This window comes from Hippocampus bargibanti, linkage group LG12, assembly GCF_051943395.1.
Source record: "Hippocampus bargibanti isolate YZ-2025 linkage group LG12, ASM5194339v1, whole genome shotgun sequence".
NCBI lineage: Eukaryota > Metazoa > Chordata > Actinopteri > Syngnathiformes > Syngnathidae > Hippocampus > Hippocampus bargibanti.
This window is the reverse complement of record NC_142745.1, coordinates 2,828,989-2,852,138: the sequence shown is the minus strand read 5'-3', so window position 1 is coordinate 2,852,138 and position 23,150 is coordinate 2,828,989. Positions and strand designations below refer to the sequence as shown.

General features: G+C 41.0%; 3 protein-coding genes across 6 annotated transcripts; 2 read left to right on the top strand and 1 right to left on the bottom strand.

Moving 5' to 3' along the window:
* Positions 1-265: 265 nt before the first annotated feature.
* evc2 (EvC ciliary complex subunit 2) lies at positions 266-11,079 on the top strand. Of its 4 annotated transcripts, none has more exons than XM_089010321.1 (23): positions 266-665; positions 770-837; positions 1,025-1,200; positions 1,297-1,353; positions 1,440-1,626; positions 1,725-1,825; positions 1,938-2,003; positions 2,098-2,226; positions 2,482-2,621; positions 2,790-3,114; positions 3,189-3,428; positions 4,407-4,582; positions 4,691-4,850; positions 5,595-5,771; positions 5,871-6,163; positions 6,344-6,518; positions 6,772-6,915; positions 7,037-7,264; positions 7,691-7,926; positions 8,005-8,092; positions 8,994-9,169; positions 9,440-9,523; positions 9,706-11,079. In XM_089010321.1, exons 1-23 carry the CDS (start codon positions 439-441, stop codon positions 10,100-10,102), a joined length of 4,050 nt encoding a protein of 1,349 aa, XP_088866447.1. In that variant the 5' UTR covers positions 266-438; the 3' UTR covers positions 10,103-11,079. The 4 variants fall into 4 exon arrangements, with proteins under 4 accessions (XP_088866447.1, XP_088866443.1, XP_088866446.1 ...); XM_089010317.1 differs by lacking the exon at positions 266-665 and having other exon boundaries at positions 732-837; positions 7,691-7,730; positions 7,800-7,926; XM_089010320.1 differs by lacking the exon at positions 266-665 and having other exon boundaries at positions 768-837; positions 9,706-10,711.
* Positions 11,080-11,834: 755 nt separating this feature from the next.
* On the top strand, positions 11,835-13,710 carry cytl1 (cytokine like 1). The gene is made up of 4 exons (XM_089010326.1): positions 11,835-12,097; positions 12,176-12,220; positions 13,175-13,321; positions 13,418-13,710. The coding sequence occupies exons 1-4, from the start codon at positions 11,951-11,953 to the stop codon at positions 13,517-13,519; spliced, it is 441 nt and encodes a 146-aa protein (XP_088866452.1). The 5' UTR covers positions 11,835-11,950; the 3' UTR covers positions 13,520-13,710.
* Positions 13,711-20,354: 6,644 nt separating this feature from the next.
* On the bottom strand, positions 20,355-22,450 carry msx1a (muscle segment homeobox 1a). Its single transcript, XM_089010168.1, has 2 exons — positions 21,860-22,450; positions 20,355-21,282 (listed from the first exon to the last, which is right to left on the bottom strand). The coding sequence occupies exons 1-2, from the start codon at positions 22,290-22,292 to the stop codon at positions 20,864-20,866; spliced, it is 852 nt and encodes a 283-aa protein (XP_088866294.1). The 5' UTR covers positions 22,293-22,450; the 3' UTR covers positions 20,355-20,863.
* Positions 22,451-23,150: the final 700 nt, after the last annotated feature.

The following is a 23,150-nucleotide window of genomic DNA, read 5'->3' as shown; positions in this document are numbered from 1 at the left end:
TCTGCCTTCAACGTAAAATTATTTGATCGATTTGGATTCAGAAGGGGACACTACCTCACAGGATAATGCCACTGTGACTAAAGATCACGAATCAACGCAACTTTTAATTTGTATATAGACTGGCATGTATCCCCCTTTAAGCTTTGTTTAACGCAGAATTTAGGCTATGGTATTTTAATTTGAAAAACACAACGAGAATGTCTGCTGTTTTCAGATGTTTTGAATCACGTCCTTCACTTCCCAACTTTTGGAATAGTTTGGGAAATTGGTGATTGGGAAAATGGAGTATCGTTGGATGTGCGCTTAGTCCCAAAGCCTGGATGTTGACCAACATTATCCGTTTAGACCACCTAAAATATGGAATTTTCTTGTTGTATTTCAACAGCAGAACCGACGCAATCACTGCCTTGCGGCTCTCCCGAGTGAGAGCCAAAACGGATGCTCCTGGTACATTTGATGGCGGAAAAGGTTACAATATGGTCTATTTTAGTCAACCTCCTTGTGTCATGTTTTTATCCGTCAAGTCCATCGTCAAGCGGTTCTCCTAACGACATCCAAAATCGGGCGCTAGGCGTGATTTGCCCTCAACTTCAAAGTAACGGAACTTTCCACGATATATGCTGGTGCTCCTCGTTGCCTGCAAGAAATTCGTGCAAAAGTATGAAGTGAGTATTCATTTGCCGTATATTTAATTGTTTATGTCTGGAAAAATTCATCGCTCAATTTAGTCTAATTTGCATTTTTTTATGTCTTTGACATCGGGGCAGAGCATTTCAAGCTTCTCTGAAACCAAAGACATTGGAGGGTACCTACCAGGATTGCAGCTGCATACACACTGTATGTTAGCAAATGTTCATCAAATGTATAAAATATTAATGTTTTGTGATCAGCCTATTTCTGAAAATATGTCTTAGAGCGAGCTGACATACGCATCTGCCCCACTAAATATTGGTGGCAATTTAGACAACAACTGTGCCTACATCATGTTTTTCCTCAAATAATCTTGCACTTTGTAACACAATAGGTAACATGGATTTCCAACATTTATATTCTACTGAGAGCCCAGTATTTTCATCCGCTTCTCCCGACACATGGGCGCACTCTGTCTACACACCCTTCAGCCACATAAAAGCCATTTTCCAACTTCGAGATCGCAGAAGCTCACTCACCAGATATGATCCAGGCCATACTCTACCTCAGGTGATGCTTTGCATCATTTCTCACTCAAGATTGTTTCCATCCATTCTAAAAGAAATGTGTAAAACGTTTCATTCTATATTGTGAATGTTTCTTCAGCTTCAGAGTTTGACACCTCCAGCAGCCTTTAAGGTCAAGTTCCTCAAGTGTGCACAGGTATATTGGTTACATGTACAATACTGTATATATCCATACCAGTGTGCTCCTGGAAGTCACCATCAACTCATGTGACAACACCTCAGGTACTGGCTGAAGCAGACCCTCCGCAGCTGACATTTTTCCTACTGATTCACAACCTGAGTCCAGAGGGTGGCACTAATCTCTCTCAGGTGGCCATCCGGGACTCCATTTTTGGGATAGTACCCATAAAAACTGAAGGCCGGGTTGTGGAGAGAGGATACCAAGTGTTTGCAATTGATTCTTTATCTGGTATGTCTTACATTTGGTTCATCATTATACTGTAAATATGTTATTATTCACATTTTATCTGTACATCAATTTTGAAGAGTATTATTTAAACTTTTCAGCTGGATCGCAAATGATTCTCAATTATACAGCTCAAATAAGAAGTCATAAGAGGGGAGTTCTGGACCTTCCAGCATTTTTGACCTTCTCAAATTTATCACAGGTGGTTTCGAGTGTGGCATTTCTGTTGCCATATCGTTCGACAGACTTACTCTTCCAATGATGATGGAATAACAACAATAACACGTTCTTTTGCTCATTTTCTCATTCCACAGAATGATGTCAGCATGTTTGGCCCATTGACAGCCAATCTGACACTGCGGGTTAATTCCACAGACCGGGTAAATTGTTCTCCTTCATGGTAAATAAGCAGCTACAATACATGATGTATTTTAAACTTGTACGAACTATTGTTGTGTTTTTTTCTTGTTTTAGATTTATCCGAACCATGGTGCGCACTTTGCTGGATTTGTTGGTGGATTTTTTATTGCTTTGGTGCTGCTGTTGCTGGGCTTTCTCGCCATGAACCTGATTGGTGCGAGAACCAGACTTCTTCAGCAAAGGGTGAATATTGACAGTCCTCTATCATTTGAAACAGCCAAGAGAAATTTAAATTCAAATTCACCTTTTTTTCATCACAATTTTTGCCAATTCACCGGACCTCTGAGAATTACCTAATCAAGCCAGTAAACAACTACCGGATACGGTATTTTAATATCTCCAGCGTACTTTTTATTTTTCATTTTTTTGTGTTATATGACAGTTAATAATATATTTATACCATTCTGAAGATGAATATTGCTGTATTTCATACGGCAGAAAAACAGAGGCGATCCAGACCCGCAATATGCAGACTGCGACATGACAGAGACTGTTAAAGATGAGGCAACTTTTGAAGACAGGATTGTTGATATTATGGTACTGGAGGAACCGCAGAACATGAACCAGGCACTGGAGAAGTAGGGGAATACATAATTCATACGAGTTGACATTTGAAAGCAATGTTCTCATAAAAACATGGAACTGGAGTAAATCAATGTGTATTTCCTGCAGGGATTTTTTTCGGGGAGGTCATTTTCTTTCCACTAATATTTTTTGTAAAACATTTTTTTTTCTATTCATGATAGCCTGGAAATGTCCACACTCTTGCATGCCACCAACAACTTGGAAGCCACTCGGATTCAGATCTACAAAGACCTTTTATCAGTCCTGTTGGGAGGCCTGCATTACCGCGGCCATGTCAGCCTCCAGGCTCAGCAGAGACTTCTCAACGTCCTCCATGGGCAGTTGCTGGGTATGGAAGGTCGGCTGAAGGAGGAGCGAGGTGCACGCATGACCGCGCTGGCGGCCAAGTGTAACCTGGAGACCCGGGAGGAGATGGAAGCAGAACATCGCAGGGCAGCAGCAGAGAAGACCCACGCTGAGCTCTTATGTCAACATGCAGAACAACAGGTTGCGAAAATGGATGCTGTAGCGAGTTGATAGTTTCTTTTTATTCCCATTCATTTTATTGTTGACTTCACTAGGAGTTACTCCAATGTAGCGTCCTCCTGGAGAAGCTTCACAAGCTGAGTCAGGCTCACTTGCAACGCAGCTTGTTGGTGCGCCACGAAGAAGCTTCGGCGAAAGTCCAGAGGCAGATCATTGAGTGGCGTCGGGTGGAGCTTCATAAAATCTTCTCTGAGGAGCTGGAGGAGGCCACAAAGATGGGCGAGTTGGAGAAGACCGCTGCTAGTAGTCTTCAGCACAGTTACTTTCAGTGTCACGTGAGTTTTCACATGTTCTCTCTGGTCATCAATCGTCATATAATGTAAATCCCAAACAGAATACAGGTATGATTTTGGCCAAATATAATCCACTGTATGTCCACTTTAATTGCATAATTTAAGGCATTTGATAACGTTAAAAGAGACCAGCATGTTTTAGAATAGTACAAAAGATGATATGGGATACAGTGAGACCTCAACTTAAGAACTTAATTGGTTCCCAGACAGTGTGTAAGGCGAAAAGTGTGTATCTCAAAAAAATATTTCCCATAGGAAACCATTAAAATGGGAATAATCCGTTCCCGGGTTTCCATAAAATATACTTTTCAACTAAATAAGCCTTAAAACTACACACAACATACCTTATTCTAGTATAATAAATGTGCTATTGTATTGTAATGAAAGAAATACACTGCATTGTATCATAAAGTCACTTTATTTACATTTGTGATGGTCATTGATGGCTTGATGGAATGGCATTGGAGGTCAAAGGGAATTGCTGTTTGGAAAGAGAGGCGCATTACATGAGGACTGTAATTAAAGAAATAAACTGTGCTATAAAATAAAGTTTTATTTACCTTTTTGATGGTCGTTGATGGCTTATCGAAGGAGAGTCACCTTCCATAAGGACTGTTGGTAACTTAACCTCTGGTGCTGTTCGGTCGTGTGCTTCCGCCGAAGATCACTGCGCCAGCCGTGGTGGGTGTGTATTATGAAAATAGTGCTTATTATAAGGTTTAATTTTCATACATTTGACGTTTGTAAGACAAAAAGTTTGTAAGTTGAGGTGTTTGTAAGTTGAGGTCTCACTGTATATGAATCATTTTCATCATGTAAAAAAAATACTTAAAATACAATGTACACGCAGACTACATTGTCATTCAATGAAAACATTGCAGAGCTGTGATAGAGTGAAATGTCAAATGCACATCATGAAAAAAAATAATAGATTCAAAAACATGATTCATCTGTGTCCAGGATTCATTTGAAGAGACTCTGGATGTGATCCTTGCCAATTGGCGTTTTGTGCTTGGTGAACGCCATGCACAGCGAAAGTTCCTCTTGCACAGCCTGCACAGCCTCAACAGTCTCATTTCTGACACCTTCGCCAGAACCTCCAGCAATTTGGACGCCATGTTCACAAACATCAGAAGGTCGGGCTACTACAATATCACCATCTGTTCTGATGCATAATTGCTCTGCTTCACGATTGTGCCAAGGTTAGCATAAGCTAATGCATCATAGTGACTCTTTTCCACCAGAGGGAGCACGGTGTCTGCTGAAACGCTGACTCCGCTCCAGGAGAAAGCCCAAAAGGACCTGGTGATGGTGAGGCAAAGACTAGATGATGCCTTGAGTCAAGAGAAGCGAGCAATGCGCTGCGGACTTGTCAAGAAACGACGGGAGCTCATTTCCGACATGGTTTGGAAAATTATTTTTATCCTACCCGGTCTCGCAAATACTGCACTTTACTGTCAGTTTAAAGTGATCAAAAGTGAAGATCAGTTAATGGATGGATGGATGGTGTCAAACTCAAGGCCCGGGGGCCAGATCTGTAATTTTATGTGGCCCGCAAAAACAAATCAAACATGTCAAATTCCATGATGCTTGTTGAAATCTCGACCAAAATGTCACATTTTCATTTGCAATGAATAAAAGTGTCACTGTAAAGCATTTTTATACCAAACCCCTCATTACAGTCACTTAACTCATTCATTGCCATTCCCGAGTTTATGAGGCAATTTCAAAGCATGCGTTTTGGTTTTTCTTGCGGGTGGTGCCGATAAAGCGTTGGTCAGACCTCTGGCGACGTTTTTCCCCTTCCACGAGGGGGAAGCATTTGCCTTTTGCACAGCCGCCGCTGTTTTCTTACGCTGAATTGAATGTTGATGTAGTCCTTAAAGTCAATATTCTGTGGGTCCTGCAATTTGAGTGAAAATGACAAAAAAAACCTGGCACTGGAGTGGACACATTTTTGCACATCGTCTGGCAGTGAATAAGTTAAAAAATAGTTGAATAAACCATTATTCTTGACTTCTTTGGATGGTTTCAGTCATAGTGGCCCTCCAAGGGTAACTGTAATATAAATCCAGCCTGTGACATAAATGAATTTTGGCACCCAAGAGTGTACTATAACATTGTAATTCAATGTTTTCCATTCTTCAGCTCAGGATCCACAATCAGAGACAGAAGGATTTATCTGGTCTGTCTAAGAATCAAGATGGCAGCATTGATATAGCGCAGCATCTTCACTGTTGGCAAGACCTGCTAACAACTCACAGCTTGGAGCTCGCTGAACTCATCAATAACTTAGACGAGGAGGCTGCGGCTGACATTCGCAAGGTACAGTAAAACTCCGCCAGACACACACACACGCAAAACCAAATAAAATACACAGCAGGTGCATTCAGTAGATTGCGACTTCCCTTGTCTGTTATCAAGGTGACCATGCGTGTAATCCAGAACTCCATGGCAGATGTCAAAGCCATTCAGCCGTCGACGATCCACAACCTACTCAACATCCTGCCGCCAAGCACGCACCACTCACTCCTTCAAGTCGACCCAGACGCTGGCCAAGGAGGGAGAACTCTCCTGCAAGGCCAAGAGATGCTTCACCAGGAAGGCAAAGTAGCCTTGCACACTCTAAGCACCACCAGGGAGAGCCTGAACAGAGCCATGGAGAAGGAGCTGCGAGAACAGAAGGAGCTCAGGGATCACTGCAAAGCTTTCTTCAGGTTAGGGAGCCCGATGAGGCGATATGGGGCCAGTGAAGGTGGAACGTTTCTGGAAAACCTCCCTGAGAATCTATCTTAATGATGATTTTTGGCAATGTACCAAATTCACCTTCCATAAGCATTGATGGTAATGAACTAAGAATTGTGGGTAATGATTGTCCTCATCTGCATTCTTCTCAGATCTTTGTGCTCGTCTCAGCTGACTCTCTCCGGTGATGAGCTCCTGGCGATGAAACTCGAGTTCCAAAAGTGTCTCTCTGTGATGGATCGATGCCTCATGCTGCCTCATGCAGTGTCCAGAACCAAAGTTCACACCTGCCTCACAAATTGGAGGAAGGACAGTGAGCAACAAATGGTGAGGACGTCATAAAAACAAGAAACATGCTTCTGTAAGTTATTGCTGGAGTCCAAGTGGTTAGAGTTATTCTTTTTTGGGGGGTGAATTCGGGCCTACATTTTGTCCCGGTTGCCCCTCTACTTTAATCGGACTCAAGTATAAGGCTGCCAGACAAAACTGCACACAGAACGCTTTCATTTCTAATCACAAAAGGCCACGAAATCAGAATTTCTAAACTCCGAGGTGGCCATTTTGTTATTTTCCTTTGCAGATAAATCCACATTTGAATGAGAAAGCCGGTCCAAAAAAACAAGCTTCATCCGACCTAGTTCACTACCGCAAAAAGCTTCAGGACCAGATCCAAATGTTTGAAAAGGAGAGGGCAAAGGAAATGGATAGCGGCATTATAAACAAGGTAAGAGAAATTTTTTTTAACGTGATGCACTTTCTTAGTATGGTGATGCTTTTATTTCATAAGCTGTCAATGTTAATCACGGATTAATTTGAGGCGTAGCTTGCTGATCTGTACCGTGCAGGTAGACAAAGAGATGCGAGAGGAGAGAGAAGACTACTTGCGTTCTCAGGCCGACAATCTGGCAATGCAAATGGCCGCCGTTCACTACCAAAAAGCTGAGAGGAGGAACAAAGTCTTGGAGACGTCCAGAGCGCTGCACGCCCTACACAGCCTACTAATTTATCACCTTCGAGAGACGAAGAGTCTGGCGAAGCAAGAAATGGCCCAAAGTATACAGAGGCATTACCTTGTAAGAGGGGTTTGATGTCAAGTTTAATTGGGGTATTTTATTGCTTCGGCCAGAGGTTTGCTCCGAAATTGTAGTCGGTTAACCAAAATATGAGAAACAGCATGATGCAGTCAGTGTACTTCTCCACTAATGAAAATATGTACCGTATTTTCCACACTATGAGATGAACCTAAAGGCCTTTTTTTCAAAAGCAGACCATGCACTTTATAATCCTTATATACAGTAAAGTCTCGTTATATCGATATTCAAGGGAGTCAGAAAAAATATCGATATAACCGGGACTATCGATATATCCGATATCGATATAACGCGACTTTACTGTATTTTGTTTTGCCTTTCAGCAGTAGAATAATATTTTTCTGCATTACTCCATATGCCAATACAGCTGTCACGTGACACAAATATTTTGGTCTTGTTTCCCTGCAGGGTCTTGAAGAAGAAGAACATCGTCTCCAGGAAGAGATTGGTGAGCTGGACCGACTGGAAACGGATCATTGGTCAAATCAACCACACTCAGAGGACGCTGATGTCACAGAAGAAGGCCGTGAGAAAGAAGACAAGGAGGAGGAGCTGTTCGGGCTGAGACAGGAGAGCCGAATGACATCCATCCTCCAGGAGGCTCTCGATAGGTGTGATCAAGTAATCACGGGTTTGACCATCAGGTGGGTCAGCGCGGGTCTTCTGGGACACGACATCATTTTGTTGATTCTGATTTTAACATTTTCAAATTGATCTATCAGATTACAGGAGATGACGACAGCCAATCAGACGATGGAAGATCTAAGAGAGCAACTGGCGCTCAAGAGACTTTATTCCTACTGCGACCAGGTTCAAACGCTTTTTATACGAACGCAGCAAAAAAAAGAAAAGGGTGGTGCATTTAAAGGACAACCGACGCCTGCGGACAAGTTGTGTCCATAATTTGTAAAATCGCTTCAAATGACTTCTACTGAGCATATTTTACAAAGATTCCACCGCATATAGCTATATTTTACGTTTTAAGACTCGCGCTGAGTATTCAGAAAGTCTTGTTTTTGAGTTGGTGACGATTCATGACGTCACGGAAGGAACACCCCTGACCGAGAAAGGACACACAGTGCATTTTGCGGTACTTTGTTTGGTCTGAAAACTTCGTGTTGATCCGTGTTGATAGCGAAATTACAAGGAAAACACATAAATAACGCGATGGTGAATCGTTGTGTGTTGCACCAAGACTACTATTTGATACTCGCTGACACAAATTCCCAGCAGACAAATCAGTCCATTTCCAACGGAGCTTGGGCGCCATCTTGTGCATTTTCTGGGACGCTACATTGCTGTCATTGACTGCTCGAATTGATATGGGAGGACTCCTTGAATCGATTGCAAACATGTATGCTTTCCTCTTCAGAACTATTTGAATCATATTCATAACCGGACGAGTAACAAGAAAGCATCTTCGCCGAATCTGAGGCCATTGTTTTGATTCTCGAGCAAGGCAAGACATCTTGCCGTGACATCACGAACAAGGGGGCGGGACCTTCTGAAACTGGCCACTTCCGGGTTCAATTTGAAGTTTTTTGGACACTTTAAGTCATTTTTATTGGTGTTTTGCATTTGACTAAAAATATCATCCTGCGTGTTTTGGGTATTTTAGATGCTATAAAACGTTTTTCCAATGTCAGTTAGGAAATAAAAAAAGTGCTGTCGGTTGTCCTTTAACTATAAGGTGTTCACTTCTGTATTTCAGGATCTACTTTTCGCATCCGAACTGGTCAAACAGTGCCGCGTGCCTGTTGATGTTCTCCTCGAGCTTCTGCGTCTGTTGGTCCCCACGATCCCGGAGAGTGAACTTCTTTCGATCAAAGATGCCCTCTGTCCAAAACAACATGTTGGTTCCTCATCCGCAGAGCAGGAACATTCCGAGTGAGCATTCGGATTAGAATCGTAATCTGTCATTTCGGTCGCATGGAACCAAGGTGAAGGGATGAACTAATAGAAATACTGTCGTACAAGTCGTCATTTGGTCTAATCTGACTCTGACTAATGTCTCATAGATAAAATCTTTTGGATCTGAGAAGTAAAAAGATCATACTTGTCACACATCATTTACTTTATAAAGTGCTAACATATTATGATGAAGTTATAAAACCATTGTTTTTGTTGTATTTATAAGAATCAGCTTTAACTTTCCAGGGCTAATCTGCATCTTCCTGTCAAACTGAAGGAGGACCTTGTACACCGAAGTCTGCTGAATATGCCACATGTGGAAAGGGAAAGGTAAGTGAAAAGCTGCCATATTAAGAAATCTCAAGAACAAGGCCGGTTATCAGCTCGTGTGTCATGAACGACGACATATTTCTTTTATGAGATGAAATGTGCATGTCGTCAAGAGGTGACAACGTCCGGGTTTAACGCATGTACATCACGGCCTTTAAAACAGCATGTCTTTTGTACCCCAGATCTCAGAGACTCCGGGAAAAGAGGCAAAGCCTCATGGAAAGACTTCTACCTAGATCTCATCTGGCATTTGCAGAAAAAGCAAAAGAGGATAATTTTATGAAGGTAAAACCGCCTGGGTATAAATCAGCCATCGGTGAAAACACACAGCGGCACGGTGAGGCTCCCGGCCAAGGCGACACGGAGAGAGGAAATGAAACGTTCCACAGCTTGGCAGAAGAAGACATGCCTCCGACTTCTGGAAATGGAGAAGTGATCTGTCAGGCCTCTGGTGAAAGGCTGTTTGTCTTTCGGGATCCACCTCAATCTCATATTAGGATTTGCACTCCGAAGAGAAAGAAGAAAAGGAACTTTCTCAATTTGAAGAAAGGTTGCGTGGCCCCAACAACCGAAACTTAACATTTACTGGACAGGATCTTATCATTCATTGTAAGAATTGACATCATTTTTTTTAACGATGGCATTTTAAATGTTTCATAAAACAATTATTTCATGATTTGACTTAAAGGACAACCGACGTCTGGCTTCAAATGACTTCTACTTGAGCGTATTTTACAAAGATTCCACCGCATATAGCTATATTTGACGTTTTAAGACTCACGCTGAATATTCAGGAAGTCTTGTTTTTGAGTTGGTGACGAGTCCATTTCCATATTTTTTTTGTAATTGTTAAAAGTAGCGTGCTGGTCAAAAGATGGTTGAAACATTGTAACTATTCTTTCCAATGTTTTAAAAGTAGATCAAGTGAAAAGAACAAATTACCAACAGCCAAGTAACAGGCCGATGCTAAATGCTACAGTATAACAACACTTGCCGACATTGCATTTGAGGTTTTGTGGTTTGGGTGTTACACCTATGCATGGGTGCCTGCATGTCTGCGAATCCAGACGAAATTCTCTTGGAACTTGGAAAAAAAATAATAAATAATAAATCCCTGGATCATAATAGTATTTATTGTGATTGATCAAAGGCATGCCAAATGCCTCAAGAAATAAATAACACATTTGAAAACGTTGTGCTTTTTAAAAAATCAATTTCTGAAAATTTTGCTCCGGCTAAATTTTATCCAAAATGAGTAATTGGTTGGAGTGTCGTAATTTCCGCGTCGATCAATGACGTCATTGATCAGATCTTCAAACCAAAGTAAGATGCTACAGCAAACAACCTCGTTCACTACTCAAAAACAAACATTTTATCTATCATCAGCGTTTGAAATAACGTCTGCCTGGATGCCCGGGGCGTACAACTTTTACATCGGGTGTACAACTTTCAAAACGTGTCGGCCCGCGTGGCCGACAACTTCTTGAAGGAAAAAAAAAACATGTTTTTTTTCAAATCAAATGTTTGTTTTATTCGTTAAAGCAAAACCTAGAAGCAAACCGCTACAAGCCAAGCGCCTTTCAAAACTTTCAAGTACACTTATACAGTCACGGTATAGTCTGAAGCACAAAACAGGCTATACCGTGACTGTAAAGTGTACTTGAAAGTATTGAAAGGCGCTCAGAAAGAGCAGTCCACGTAGCTTTTAGCAGACATCGCAACACAGACATTGCATTGTGCACCATGACGACAAATGACAACTGGAGCAAAATCTTTAGCATTTGCATTTGTGGTAGGTACTTCCTTAATTAAAAAAAAATCATTTATACTTCGCAACAATGTTTTTTTATTTCAATTACTTGTCTTATTGTGTTTCTAGGTGTGAAAATGGGGCAGGCAACTTTATGGCCGGGCAGGCAACTTTTCAGAAGTGTCTGCCCTGGTGTCCGCTAACTTTTTGTCATGAGTTTCAGACACTGCTAACATACACATTTTCCCTTCCTAATCTCTGAATGACTCGGCTCATCGGTTCCTTCTTCGGTTCCTTCTCCGAACCAGAAAAATGTTTTCTCGGCACTGTCAGACGACTTGTATTTTTCACTTTTTATTTATCCCGATTTGCATATTACATTTTAAAAACTAAAATAATACATAGAGTTTTTTTTAATAGATAAACATGGGCTCAAGCGTGTGTCCACTCCAATTTACAATTTCGATGTAAAATGCCTCCCACTCCGAAACATTGTCCCGACGGTCGAATATTTTCTTTGGCGTTGCTATTCCACTACACGTCATTCCACACATCGTTTTTTTTCTTCTCAATTCCGCCATTTAAAATGCAGCAAGTCGCCCTCCACTTTGTGACTGAGCGTCCAAGCGTTGCGCATACTTTTGGAGCAACCAGCGAAAGTGCAACAGTTTTACAACATGAAAGCTGGAGCAGTCATCGCCTTGTGTATCTTCAGCTTGGTTTGTCTGACTGAATGCGCGCCTCCGACATGTTACTCCAGGTCGCTGAGCCTCAGCAAAGAAGTGATGAACTTGTTGGAAAAGATCCACACTTACCATCGCACGGTATGCTTCTCCAATTGTGTGTCCACGGCACGTTTTTCGGTGATTTATCGTTAATGTTGTCTTCGATTGTTTTGCCAGAAAACTTGTGCTGAGGTGCTCCCAACCATCTTCCTCGATGTCCATGTAAGTTGTATAACTTTATGTCCACCTGCGCCATCTGTAATAGAGGTTATTGAACTTTGCGTTGGCAGCCATCTTGACATTTTTGTTTTGATATTTGTTCGATTAACGCCCGAGTTGTTTCATAGAAAATCGAAGAACATAGAAAAAGAAGCAAAGCGATTTTGTTGACTACTGTGTGAAATGTACTGCATACATTCTGCCTAAAGCAAATTCGAGATAAATTCAAGTCAAGGCCCGGGGGCCAAATCTGGCCCACCACATCATTTTATTCGGCCCGCAAAAGCAAATCAAGCATGTCAAGCTCCATGATGCTTGCTAAAGTCCGAACCAATTCTTTTTAAGTTCCCATACAAAGCACAGTAACAATCATTATTTTTTTACTTCAAATTTAAATACTAGTTATTCATTAATTTTTGTGTGTGTTCGTTACATGATATGTGCAGGAGATTAAACATTGTAACGGCCGTAGAGAAGAAATGTGACCTGCGGGGAAAAAAAATGTTTTAACACGGTTGGTTAGCACGCCCCCCTCTCTATGGGGAGGTGCAGGGTTCGATTGGATTCGACTGGACTTCCAGGGTGGAGTTTGTATGTTCTCCCTGTGTCTGCGTGGTTCGTCTTCGGCTACTTTATATTCCTCCAAAATTCCCAAAACATGCGCAGCAGGTTCATGGAACGCGATCCCAAGATTACAGGTGCCAAACTAAAGGCCCAGGGGCCATATCGGGCCCACCGGATGATTTTATGTGTCCAACAAAAGCAAATTGTATGTGTCACATTGATAAAATCTTAACTAACATGTCAAATTGTCAGTTTTCTCAACAAATTCGGGAATAACACTCCACGTCATACTTATCAATTCCTGAATAAATTTGAGAATGCCAGTGAATGTGTTAAGTCAATTGATGCCTTAGTTCATGCCATTGAAAGACAGTGATGGCTTTCTCCTCGCAGAACTCCTGCGTGACGACCAAACTCCGCGACTTCCTCTATGTGCTTCTGAACCATCCCAGCCAGTACTGCAAAGAGCGACCCCGGATGGTGCTTCTGAAAACCAAAATCCAGAACTTGTATACCATCATCACACGAATTTGCTATCGGGTGAGAGCCTCTCAAACTTCTGAAGGATACTCTTGACTCACCGCTAGACTGTTTGGCTTCTTGGACGTGACCTCACAGCTTTATTGCTTTTGGCAGGACTTGGTGTTTTTCACAGACGACTGCGAGGCCATCGACACGGGACACAGCAGGCCTCACTATACCGAGGATAGACTTCAGCTTCTGCAGGAGGAGAGCTAAGCAACACCAAGAGCCTCCCGGAACAAGCCATTATGTACATAAACACCACGCCCAGCATTATATTCGGTACGCTGCTCCGACTGCGTGCAGGTTACATTCCTGCGAGAGCGACAGAACTTTCCACAGGAAATTTGCTGAATGCCAACCGCGCCGACGCAAACCTTAAAATAATAAACCAGTAAGAGATGGCTTGTGAGTGGGCCCAAGTCTCTGTTTACGTAGCACTGCTAATCAAAGCTATGTGTGTGTGTGTGTGTGTGTGTGTGTGTCATCAAGCGAAATAGGCTATGTTTCCATAACCTTCATCTTGAAGGACCACCACGTGCAACATTTAGTGGACATTTCCAAAGTTCTCCCCGCCGCTTCAAAATTGTCATGTAAGGAATTTTATGATCACGTTTTCTCTCTCGCACAGCCCAGTTCCGCTTCAAAGCAAGCCGAGAGTCTTTTTTTTTTGTTCTTATTCAAGCATGGCACAATATTTCAGGTTGCATGGCATCGTAGTTTATCTCAATGGTTTGTCTTTCGCCTCTGTATTGAGACCAAGCAAAAATCGTAAAAGTACAATATCGTTACTGGCCACAAGATGGAGATGCTTGTCAGCGTTTGTCAGTTCGTCCCAAATTGTGCTTTTTACTTTGACTTGGAATTTCAAATCATCGAATGAATTGCCGGTAGTTAGATTCTAACTAATTCGTTGTAGTTTCATAACATGTCCAAGAATTTTTTTTTTAAATACGCAATGACGAAATTACAAAGGACGTGTTAAACGTTCTTTAAAATCACCATTATAATCCTATTTTGATTATAGTGCGTGTAAAACAAAAACAGTATTGACATCAGTTTTTTAAAAAGAATGTCTTTAGTGCAATTACCTTTGTCTCTCGAAATATTTCTCATATCTCATATCGCATTCTCGTGTATTTATGTTGTTGTTTTGACTTCAAGATGGCGCCGCGAGAGAGGCTACCTTTACAGCAGGTCGTGTATTTCTTTTTTCTACTTCTTCCTTTCTTTTCATCTTACTTTTAATGACTTTGCTGCTGTGAAATGAAAATTTCTCCAATGTGAGACTAATAAAGGCTAATACAATCCAATAACTTGAAATGCGGTTTCATTAAAAACAGGCACGTTTGCTGCTCACAGTGTTACAAATCTGATTCCAACGTGCTTTTTACCAACACAAAACCAGTAAAATTCTCTCATGAAGGAACCCTTCCAACACTAAAATGTTAGTGAGAAGCATGAGACTTGTGTAAAAAAATACAATAGAAGCAGTGATAAAATGTAATTGCTGTACTTATTAATCATCATCATTACAGGGCTGCAGGACCCACATTGTTTTGTATCATTAGCGCAAAATAAGACGAAAACATTCAGTCAGCGGGCGTTCGGATAACTTCTTAATTTAATGTTCTGTGATCCTGTACACCCAAAAATGTTAAACGCTGGATCATAAAACATTACAAACTTTGCCCGGGGGGGCCAGGTGGGAGGGGGTCTCAGTAATCATTCTCTGCTTTGTTGAAATAAATGAGCTTATAAAGTACAGATCAGTAAGCTATTTACATGAAAGGATCAGTGATGCACTTTGTGATTCACTTTTGCTTTATAGGGCTTTCAGGCAATTTTCCATCACATTAGGTACTTTTTATTGCATCTTGAAAAGACGTGTTGCCTCATTAGGTGACTTAAGAAAATGTTTCCCCTTAAAAGAGATGTTTGGAAACGATGCACTCGAGTTATAATTACGTTGCGCAGTAAATGTTTATGTTACAGACGCGGGAGTTGTCGACTGAAGCTGTACCTCCTGTCGACTGTAAAGATGTCTCCAGAAGGCCATAATAGTCCACGGGAGAGCTTGGTTATTTGTATATGAGGGGTGAGGAGGGGAGGTAATTACTCATTTGAGTCAGTCAGGTGAAGGCCCTTCGAAGGAGAGCATGATCAACGAAGACAGCTCGTCATTGGCATTTTTGTGTCAACTTGAAATTCTTTAAACATTCTCAGGGTGGTAACGGCTGTTACTCGATGACAGCGGTTGGTAAAAATCAAGTGGGTATAAAAAGTCTAAACACCCCTGTTCAAATGCCAGGTTTTAGCGTGACAAGATAAGAAAAAAAACGTGATAATTTTTGAACTTTTTCCACCATCAGCGTGAACTAGAGCTTGCTCAATTTAGTGTCTTGTTGCCGTCTTTTTTAGAAAAGAAGTCAAAATAAAACATTGAGATAACGTTCCAAAAAGTGTGTGAAACAACAGTCAACGTTGGCAAAAAATGACAAACTCACATTTAACACGATTTTAAAATGAATGTGATTCTTGTTTTCCTTTCGGCTTTTCCCCTTAAGGGGTCGCCACAGCGAAGCAGTGTCCTCCATTTTTGTTTTGGCCAAGCTTTTACGTCGAAAAAAAAAACCAATACTGTTTTAACTTTTTTCACCATTAACGTGAACTAGAACTTGTTCAACTTAGTGTCTTGTCGTTGGTTTGTTGCCGTCTTTTTTAGAAAAGAGGTCAAAATAAAACATTAAGATAACGTTGCAAAGAGTGCGGGAAATAACAGACACCGGTGGGAAGGGAAAAAAAGATTAGCAAACATTTTAGATTAATCAGAGGAACTTTAAAGTGTAAACTCACATTTAACACGATTTTAAAATGAATGTGATTCTTCTTTTCCTTTTGGCTTTTCCCCTCAAGGGGTCGCCACAGCAAATCAGTGTCCTCCATGTTTGTTTTGGCCAAGCTTTTACGTCGGATGCCCTTCCTGACACAACCCTCTGTATTTATCAGGGCTTGGGACCGGCACAAGAAAATTTATGTCCCTTTGTGGCTACAGAACAAGCAACTCGCTCAGTTAAAAGGCTCCCAAACACAAAATTGTTATCGGCACAGCAACATTCACAAAAGCAAAACTATACTCACCATTTGATGACAATGCTATGCTCTGATTTTCCCGTTAAAATGAATGTGATTGGTAAATTTAAAAGACCCAAGGTGAACACACTTGTGCAATCACCTATTTTTATTCAAAATTATGTTGTATGCTGGTTGCAAGTTGCAATGAGGAAAAAAAAGTTATGGAATCGCAAACATCAACATTTGAAGGGGGGGTGTAAACTTGTTTTAATCCATTGTGTCATACAGAAGCAATTAAATTCAGAACAATTCAGGCTTTGACTGCCCTCTTGTGGACATTATCAGCCACAGCAAAAAAAAAAATATTGGGTCAAGGGCTTTTCCACCTTTATACCTCTAGTTTGGAAATACACATATCAAAAGTAAACTGATGGTATTACAGTGTTTTCACATTTAATGTAAATTATCATTATGAGACAAGGTGTGAATACAAAGAATCAAGCTTCTCACCATTTGGGGGGAACTCATGCTGATGAATACCAAGGTGTAAAGCTAGCTTATATTAAGCGCAAATATTATTGAATGCATTCATTCCACGATGACGAATCACTTTTAATTATAATATAAGTAATTATGTTGTCTTGAGTGCTGTATTACAACATGATGCATTGTTGCGCTCAATGAGAGTTAGGAACGGCTAATTTTCTGCAGCGCTGAGCTTTTTTTTTTTTTTTTTTTAAAGATGATATTTTAGAAATGTGCAGCGGCAAATCATACGCGCTGATGTCTTTATTAGCGGATGGCTGAAAAGTGATTTCGAACATAACGCCGTCATTATTCATGGGAGCTTTGCTAAGTTTGACTTGACATTGCAGGGCTCAAGTATAAAGGCCTGCCAGTGAAGAAAAATATGGACACATATGCCTCAAAGATTTTATTTATAGTATTTATGGTCTTTAGATGTTGAGATTAATGAATTTACAATGTGAAAGACAAATCCAAATAGCTCTCGAAATAATAGTAAAACACAATTTGTATGTGTGAGGTGAAGGGATGATAAAATGTGATGCCGTTCAGAAAACTGTAGATACTGTCATGATCTGATTGGCGACCAACGGGGGGCGCTGTCGCCCCCGCCTGCACCTGCACAGGTGCTGGTCGTTTCCAATCAGTGACACTCAAAAGGACCCCCGGGATGACCATTCGGTGTCGGGTAATTGTTAAATGTCATTGTATGCTGTTGAACTGTCGTATGCAATTGTATGCATTGTGTGCAGTGCATGTGTTTGTTTAAACCGTGACAGATTCAAACCAAAATGCTAAATAACCATGATGTGCAGACAAGTATTCATTTTGTGTACTTTTTTAAACTGGAAATGTGCAATGTGCAGGTTTTGAAGTTGTTGAAAAGGCCATTTTTTCAAGTTCAAAGCTTTGAAATTACATATTTTCATGTTTGCATGGTGTATTTTGTTGTACTTTAAACACCTACAAACTTGAAAATGCAGTAAGAGTTGCATGACTGTGACTTTGAACAAATAAAAATGACTGGTGGTTCAAATAAACAGCAGCTTGTTATTTGCGGTTTAAAGAATAATTGCTGACCTTAATGTGACCTTAATTATAATCATAAATACTTCACATATACCTGGTATAAATAGCCTCATAAATAGATTTATTTTGATCTATATGACAAATGACCAACCCAATTCAATTTAAGGTATAGTTTTCAAACAAATACAAGATTTGTTGTTTTAGGGTCGCCGGTTACCATGTATTAAAATTACAATACAACCAAAATAATTGTGTAAAGGTAAATGAAACTTGTATGACGTGCCTTTTTCCAAACTAAATAGAACGGTGCCGTATTTAACATAGATAACAGTATACACAAATACTGAAGAAAAAAATATTGGGCTGAAAAATAAGTGGAGAATTCTCCCCTGACGCTCGAAAATGGTTTACCAAAGCTAATGTACATTATCATAATAATTCTCCATTATTTTTCCCCTCTCGGATAAGCATTTCCAGGATGACAGAAAAAAATATATATCAATATTTTGTGTGTGTGCAGTTGTACATTTCAGTCTCCTGACATTTTCTTTTGTGCATAGAATACTTTGTTTTTATCTTTTGACCCCACAGTCCCAGCCCTCTCAATTTTGCTGCTGTAGATTGCAAATTCACGTCTCGGTTCTCATCCCATTCGGTTTTCAACCAAAAATGTCATTTTTTATGTATACATCATCTGAATGCATCACTCGACTACCCTCCGCTTCCTTATACGTCACTTCCTTATATGTCTTCCTCTTTGTGACCGACGCATTAATATTGCTGTTGTTTTATTTTTGCGAAAATGCAGACATATTTGGTTAATATCTCCTGAATAGTATGATTTTAAAGAAAGTTAGTGTACCCCGTGTTTGCCCAAAGACAGCTGGGATAGGCCCCGTGGCAGAAAGGTAGAGATTTTTATGTACAGATGTTAAAAATTGGCAAAAATAAGTTTGTTTTTATAGAATTTTACACATGACCTGCTCTATTATTAAGTTTTTATCCGGTTCATGCCATGAAATAGTTAAAAAGTTGTTTTCTAGACTTTGAACGGATTAAGATTTTTTTACATTGATTTTAATGGAAAGTGTTGTTTCGGTTTTTGAACAAATCGGTTTTCGAACAGGTTTCTGAAACACATTATGGTCGAAAACCGCGGTATCACTGTACTGTATATACAACTGATCCAAAGTTCATCACATTGCCCATTGGTTTCTCATTTAAAACTAGTCCGTCATATTTTATGCATTTACAATAGTTCAACGGACATTTGCAGTTTATAATCCAATTGTAGGTCGACATCTGATGTTTTTTTTTCGAGCACATCTTGTGGCCACTGATGATTTCAAAGTCGCCAGTAGATCACAAGGGACGATGAATGACATCTAATGAGCACTTGTGACAAACAGCAGCCTGTTGTGATCGTTTTGCTGATTGTCATTAGTCGTCGAGAAAGAGAAAAGAGGGGGGGGGGGCAGTCAAAAAACGTTTTACCGATTCTGTCACGTCGTTTTGCTTTTCACATGACGCGCTCATTCAGGTGATTCACTCAATATAAATGTGACTTTTTTTAAGGGGGCGAAAAGCAATGTTGCACCGTAACGCTCTCTTAAGTAAAGTTTAGTTTAACACCCAAAAGAAAAAAACGTTCTGTTGCTCAAGCTTGTAATTCGGGACAGTTTGTCATCGCACAGGGGAGGAAATCACCGACACGAAGCGACCCAGTCCCCCACCGGTTGATATTTTCGGAATGATAAAAGTTCCTTCTTTGCCTCCAGCTACAGTCTCTCTGGAGCCGAGCCGGGCCTCCATTCGCCAGCGCTCATTACAAACAATTATTTTACTCAGTTTCTGCTCGATTCATGGGTGGAGGTGGAGGAGTGTTTGTACACGTTGTGCAATTTGCAACAATCCGATGACGCTTTTTTTGAGGGTAAGTATGACACCGTGAGAACCGACCTGCTACAAGAGGAATTCCCCCCTCAAAAAAAAAAAAAGATGTGCTGTCCCGTAATGGCTTGTCATTTGCACCTTTTAACAACCCCTTAAACCTCGTTAATGACACACGTGGGCGAGTTTAAGCTTCAATATTTAGCAGTGCGTTTTGAAGTGGGTTCGTCGACATACACTCACCCCCCTACCCAAGTCCACCTTCCACTCCCCTAGTGATCCCCCCCACTCCTAAATTCTCGCTGGCGCCAACGGAATCTAGGTTAGTCGTCTCAAAGCAATGGGCAACAGCTGTAGCAATAAATTCCAGCAAATAACATGTGACAAGTTGACATTGCTTGCACATAAGCAGGCATTAAAGTAAAAAAAAAGAACGAAAGTGCGGCAGCAAATCTAAAACACGCCGGCGTCATCGTTTTCTTCCGGTTCGCCAATAATTAGGACATCATGTCAATCAAGAAAAAACAAATGAAAAAGAATAAACAATTTATTAAGTTATGTCACAAATATATTCATAATATAAATGAGGATATTTTTCCAAATATACATTATTTTACAGTACACGTATCCCTTGCGAAGGGAATCATTCCAACAACAGGCACTGGTGCTGTTTTCTTACTCTTTTTAAATGCTGTTGTTTTTTATCTTTACAAAAGGCATTGACACTGTTATCCGGTTTAAAAAAAAAAGAATTACAAAAATGCTTCCACAGCGAGCCAACAATACTGCAACACAATTGTCTTTTTCGTCCATACTTGAGTGTCCTGTTACGCGTCGTTGTCTTTTCTGGTTTTAAAAAAATCCGATGCATCACAACGAGCACAAGATGAAATATATTTTTGTAGGACTTACTCATGGCGAGATCACTCGTCAGACATCGGATCCTCGAAAGAAGAAAAACGGAAGGGCGAAAAAAATCCTTCAACGAGGAGTCTTACCCCACGATAATTATTTTTTAAGTGTCCAGACTCGAGTCCATCATCAGGTTAGGTGGTACATGCTGTATCCCACGTGGGCGGCGTAGAGTCCCACGGGGGACACCGGCAACGAGTGCCTCTGGAAGGCGTGCGAGCCCCCGTAGGACCCCGGGAGGTGGGCACTGAGAGGGAAGGAAATCCCAAATGCTGGAGGCAACATGGGTTTAGCTGCCATTTTCAGTTTCTCGAGTTCTGCCTCCTGTAGTCGTTTGGCTTTGGCTCTCCTGTTCTGAAACCAGATCTTGACCTGGGTCTCTGTCAAGCTGAGGGAACTGGAGAACTCTGCTCGCTCGGCGATGGACAGGTACTGCTTCTGACGGAACTTTCTCTCCAAGGCCAGCAGCTGGGATGTTGTGAAAGGAGTCCGAGGTTTTCTGTTGGTTTTGTGTTTTCTCAGAGGACAGGCTGGAGGACTCAGCCTCCCTAGACGATAACAACAAAAACAAAAGAAGCCATGACGCTTAAACGTGGTTCGATAAGAGGACTGGCGTGACCATTTTGGCACCGAACCGTAGCCGACACGGCAGTTTCCCGTTTAATTATAATGGGTTATGGGTTATGACAGGACATTAATTCTTGTATTTTCACGTTTTTATCTTATTGTTTAATCTCAAATTGATCGCAAAATATTTTTTTAAATGTTGATTAAAATGAACACCACTTTCCCGGAAATTGTATGATCCAATTCAACACTATAAATGTAAAAATGTTTCGTGTTTTTGAACGGACCAAAAAAAATGGCAACACTCGAGCCAAAAGCTGCTATTTGATATATTTTGCAGTTAATATTTTATCCAAAATGAAAATTACAAAATCGTATTAAATAGTGACACCATTTGGCGTTTCGTAATATTTGCATTCAAGCGGTTAAAATGTTTCGGGGGGGGGGGGGGGGGATCAATTTGTACACATTTGCCTATCCGGTTTGGAGTCTGGATGTTTCATTTTATGACAGCAATCATGCGTCAAGGCGCATCAACAAACAAGAAAATCGACTTACGTGGAGGTGTAGGTGAAAAACGAGGACTCTGGATCCAGGAAGCTCGCTCTTGGCTGTCTGGACTCTCTGGTTTAATCAACACGTCCTCTTGCATGTTCATGAGTTCGCCCACTGAAAACGAGGAGCCCATCGGGATCGCAGACACGGAAGTATCCAGACCTCCAAACGGACCCATCCGAACGCCTTTCCTCAGAGACTGGGACGTCCCGGCCACATCGGGTGAAGACGCTTCTCTACTCGGCTTGCGATCAGCCATCAGAGCCTCGACGCTGAAAGGCAGGATGGCCACTTTGGGTTTCCCGGCGTCCTCCGTGGGGCTCAGGCTGGTCTGCATGTCGCCTCTCGTGACGAGCACCGAGCGTGGGGGGAGATCTTCACTTTTGAAACCCGCGGCGGTGGTCAAAACTGACATCGACATCGACGATGGGGCCATAAAGGTCCGACTGACACGGTGGAGCTGTGCTGGTGACTCTCGTGGTGAATTCCGACGGATTAAAAAAAATACTTTAAAAAGTTGCTGTGTCAAGGTGTCGACATCCTCATGTTTGTGCTTGTCGAATGGTGAGCGGAGCTATAAAACAGGCGTGGAGTTGGATGCAACCAATCACAGACTACATGGGCTGGACGGGAAAAAAAGAGGAAATTAAAAATGTTGGACCCCCCCCCCCCCACGCACCCCACTATCCCCACAATACCCCACGAAGTCGCTTCAAATAAACACAACAAACCGTTAATGGGCCATCGAGACCATATCTTTCCCTGACATCACTTGATATTTTCATTTATTCGCCGTCAAATAGTGCTGATGAAAAGAAGGCGTGTTTGGTACAAAAGCCTCGTTTCATAAAATGAATTATACATATGAAAAAACAGCATTAAAAATAACTTAATAAAAAGGTTGTTGCTCAACAGTAGTTTTGGTGTGATCATGTGATAACTTTACAATAATAATAATAATAACGACAATAACAATAAAAATAACAACAACAATAAAACTAACAACAACAACAATAATCATAATAATAATAAGAATAACAGGCTGGCCCGGTAGTCTAGTGGCTAGCACACAGGTATTAATTATTAAATATTATGGTGGATATTAATATTAAATATTATGGTGGATGTAGAAGATGAGACGACATGAGATAATCTTTATGTATCTCACATTGGAGAAATACCTATTTCACAGCAGCAAATTTATGAAAGGAAGGAAAAAATATTAATTGTGTTTAAAAAAAACTTTATGACATGGTGACAAGCTCTGTGGTGCCTCAAAGTGGCCCTGTAAGAG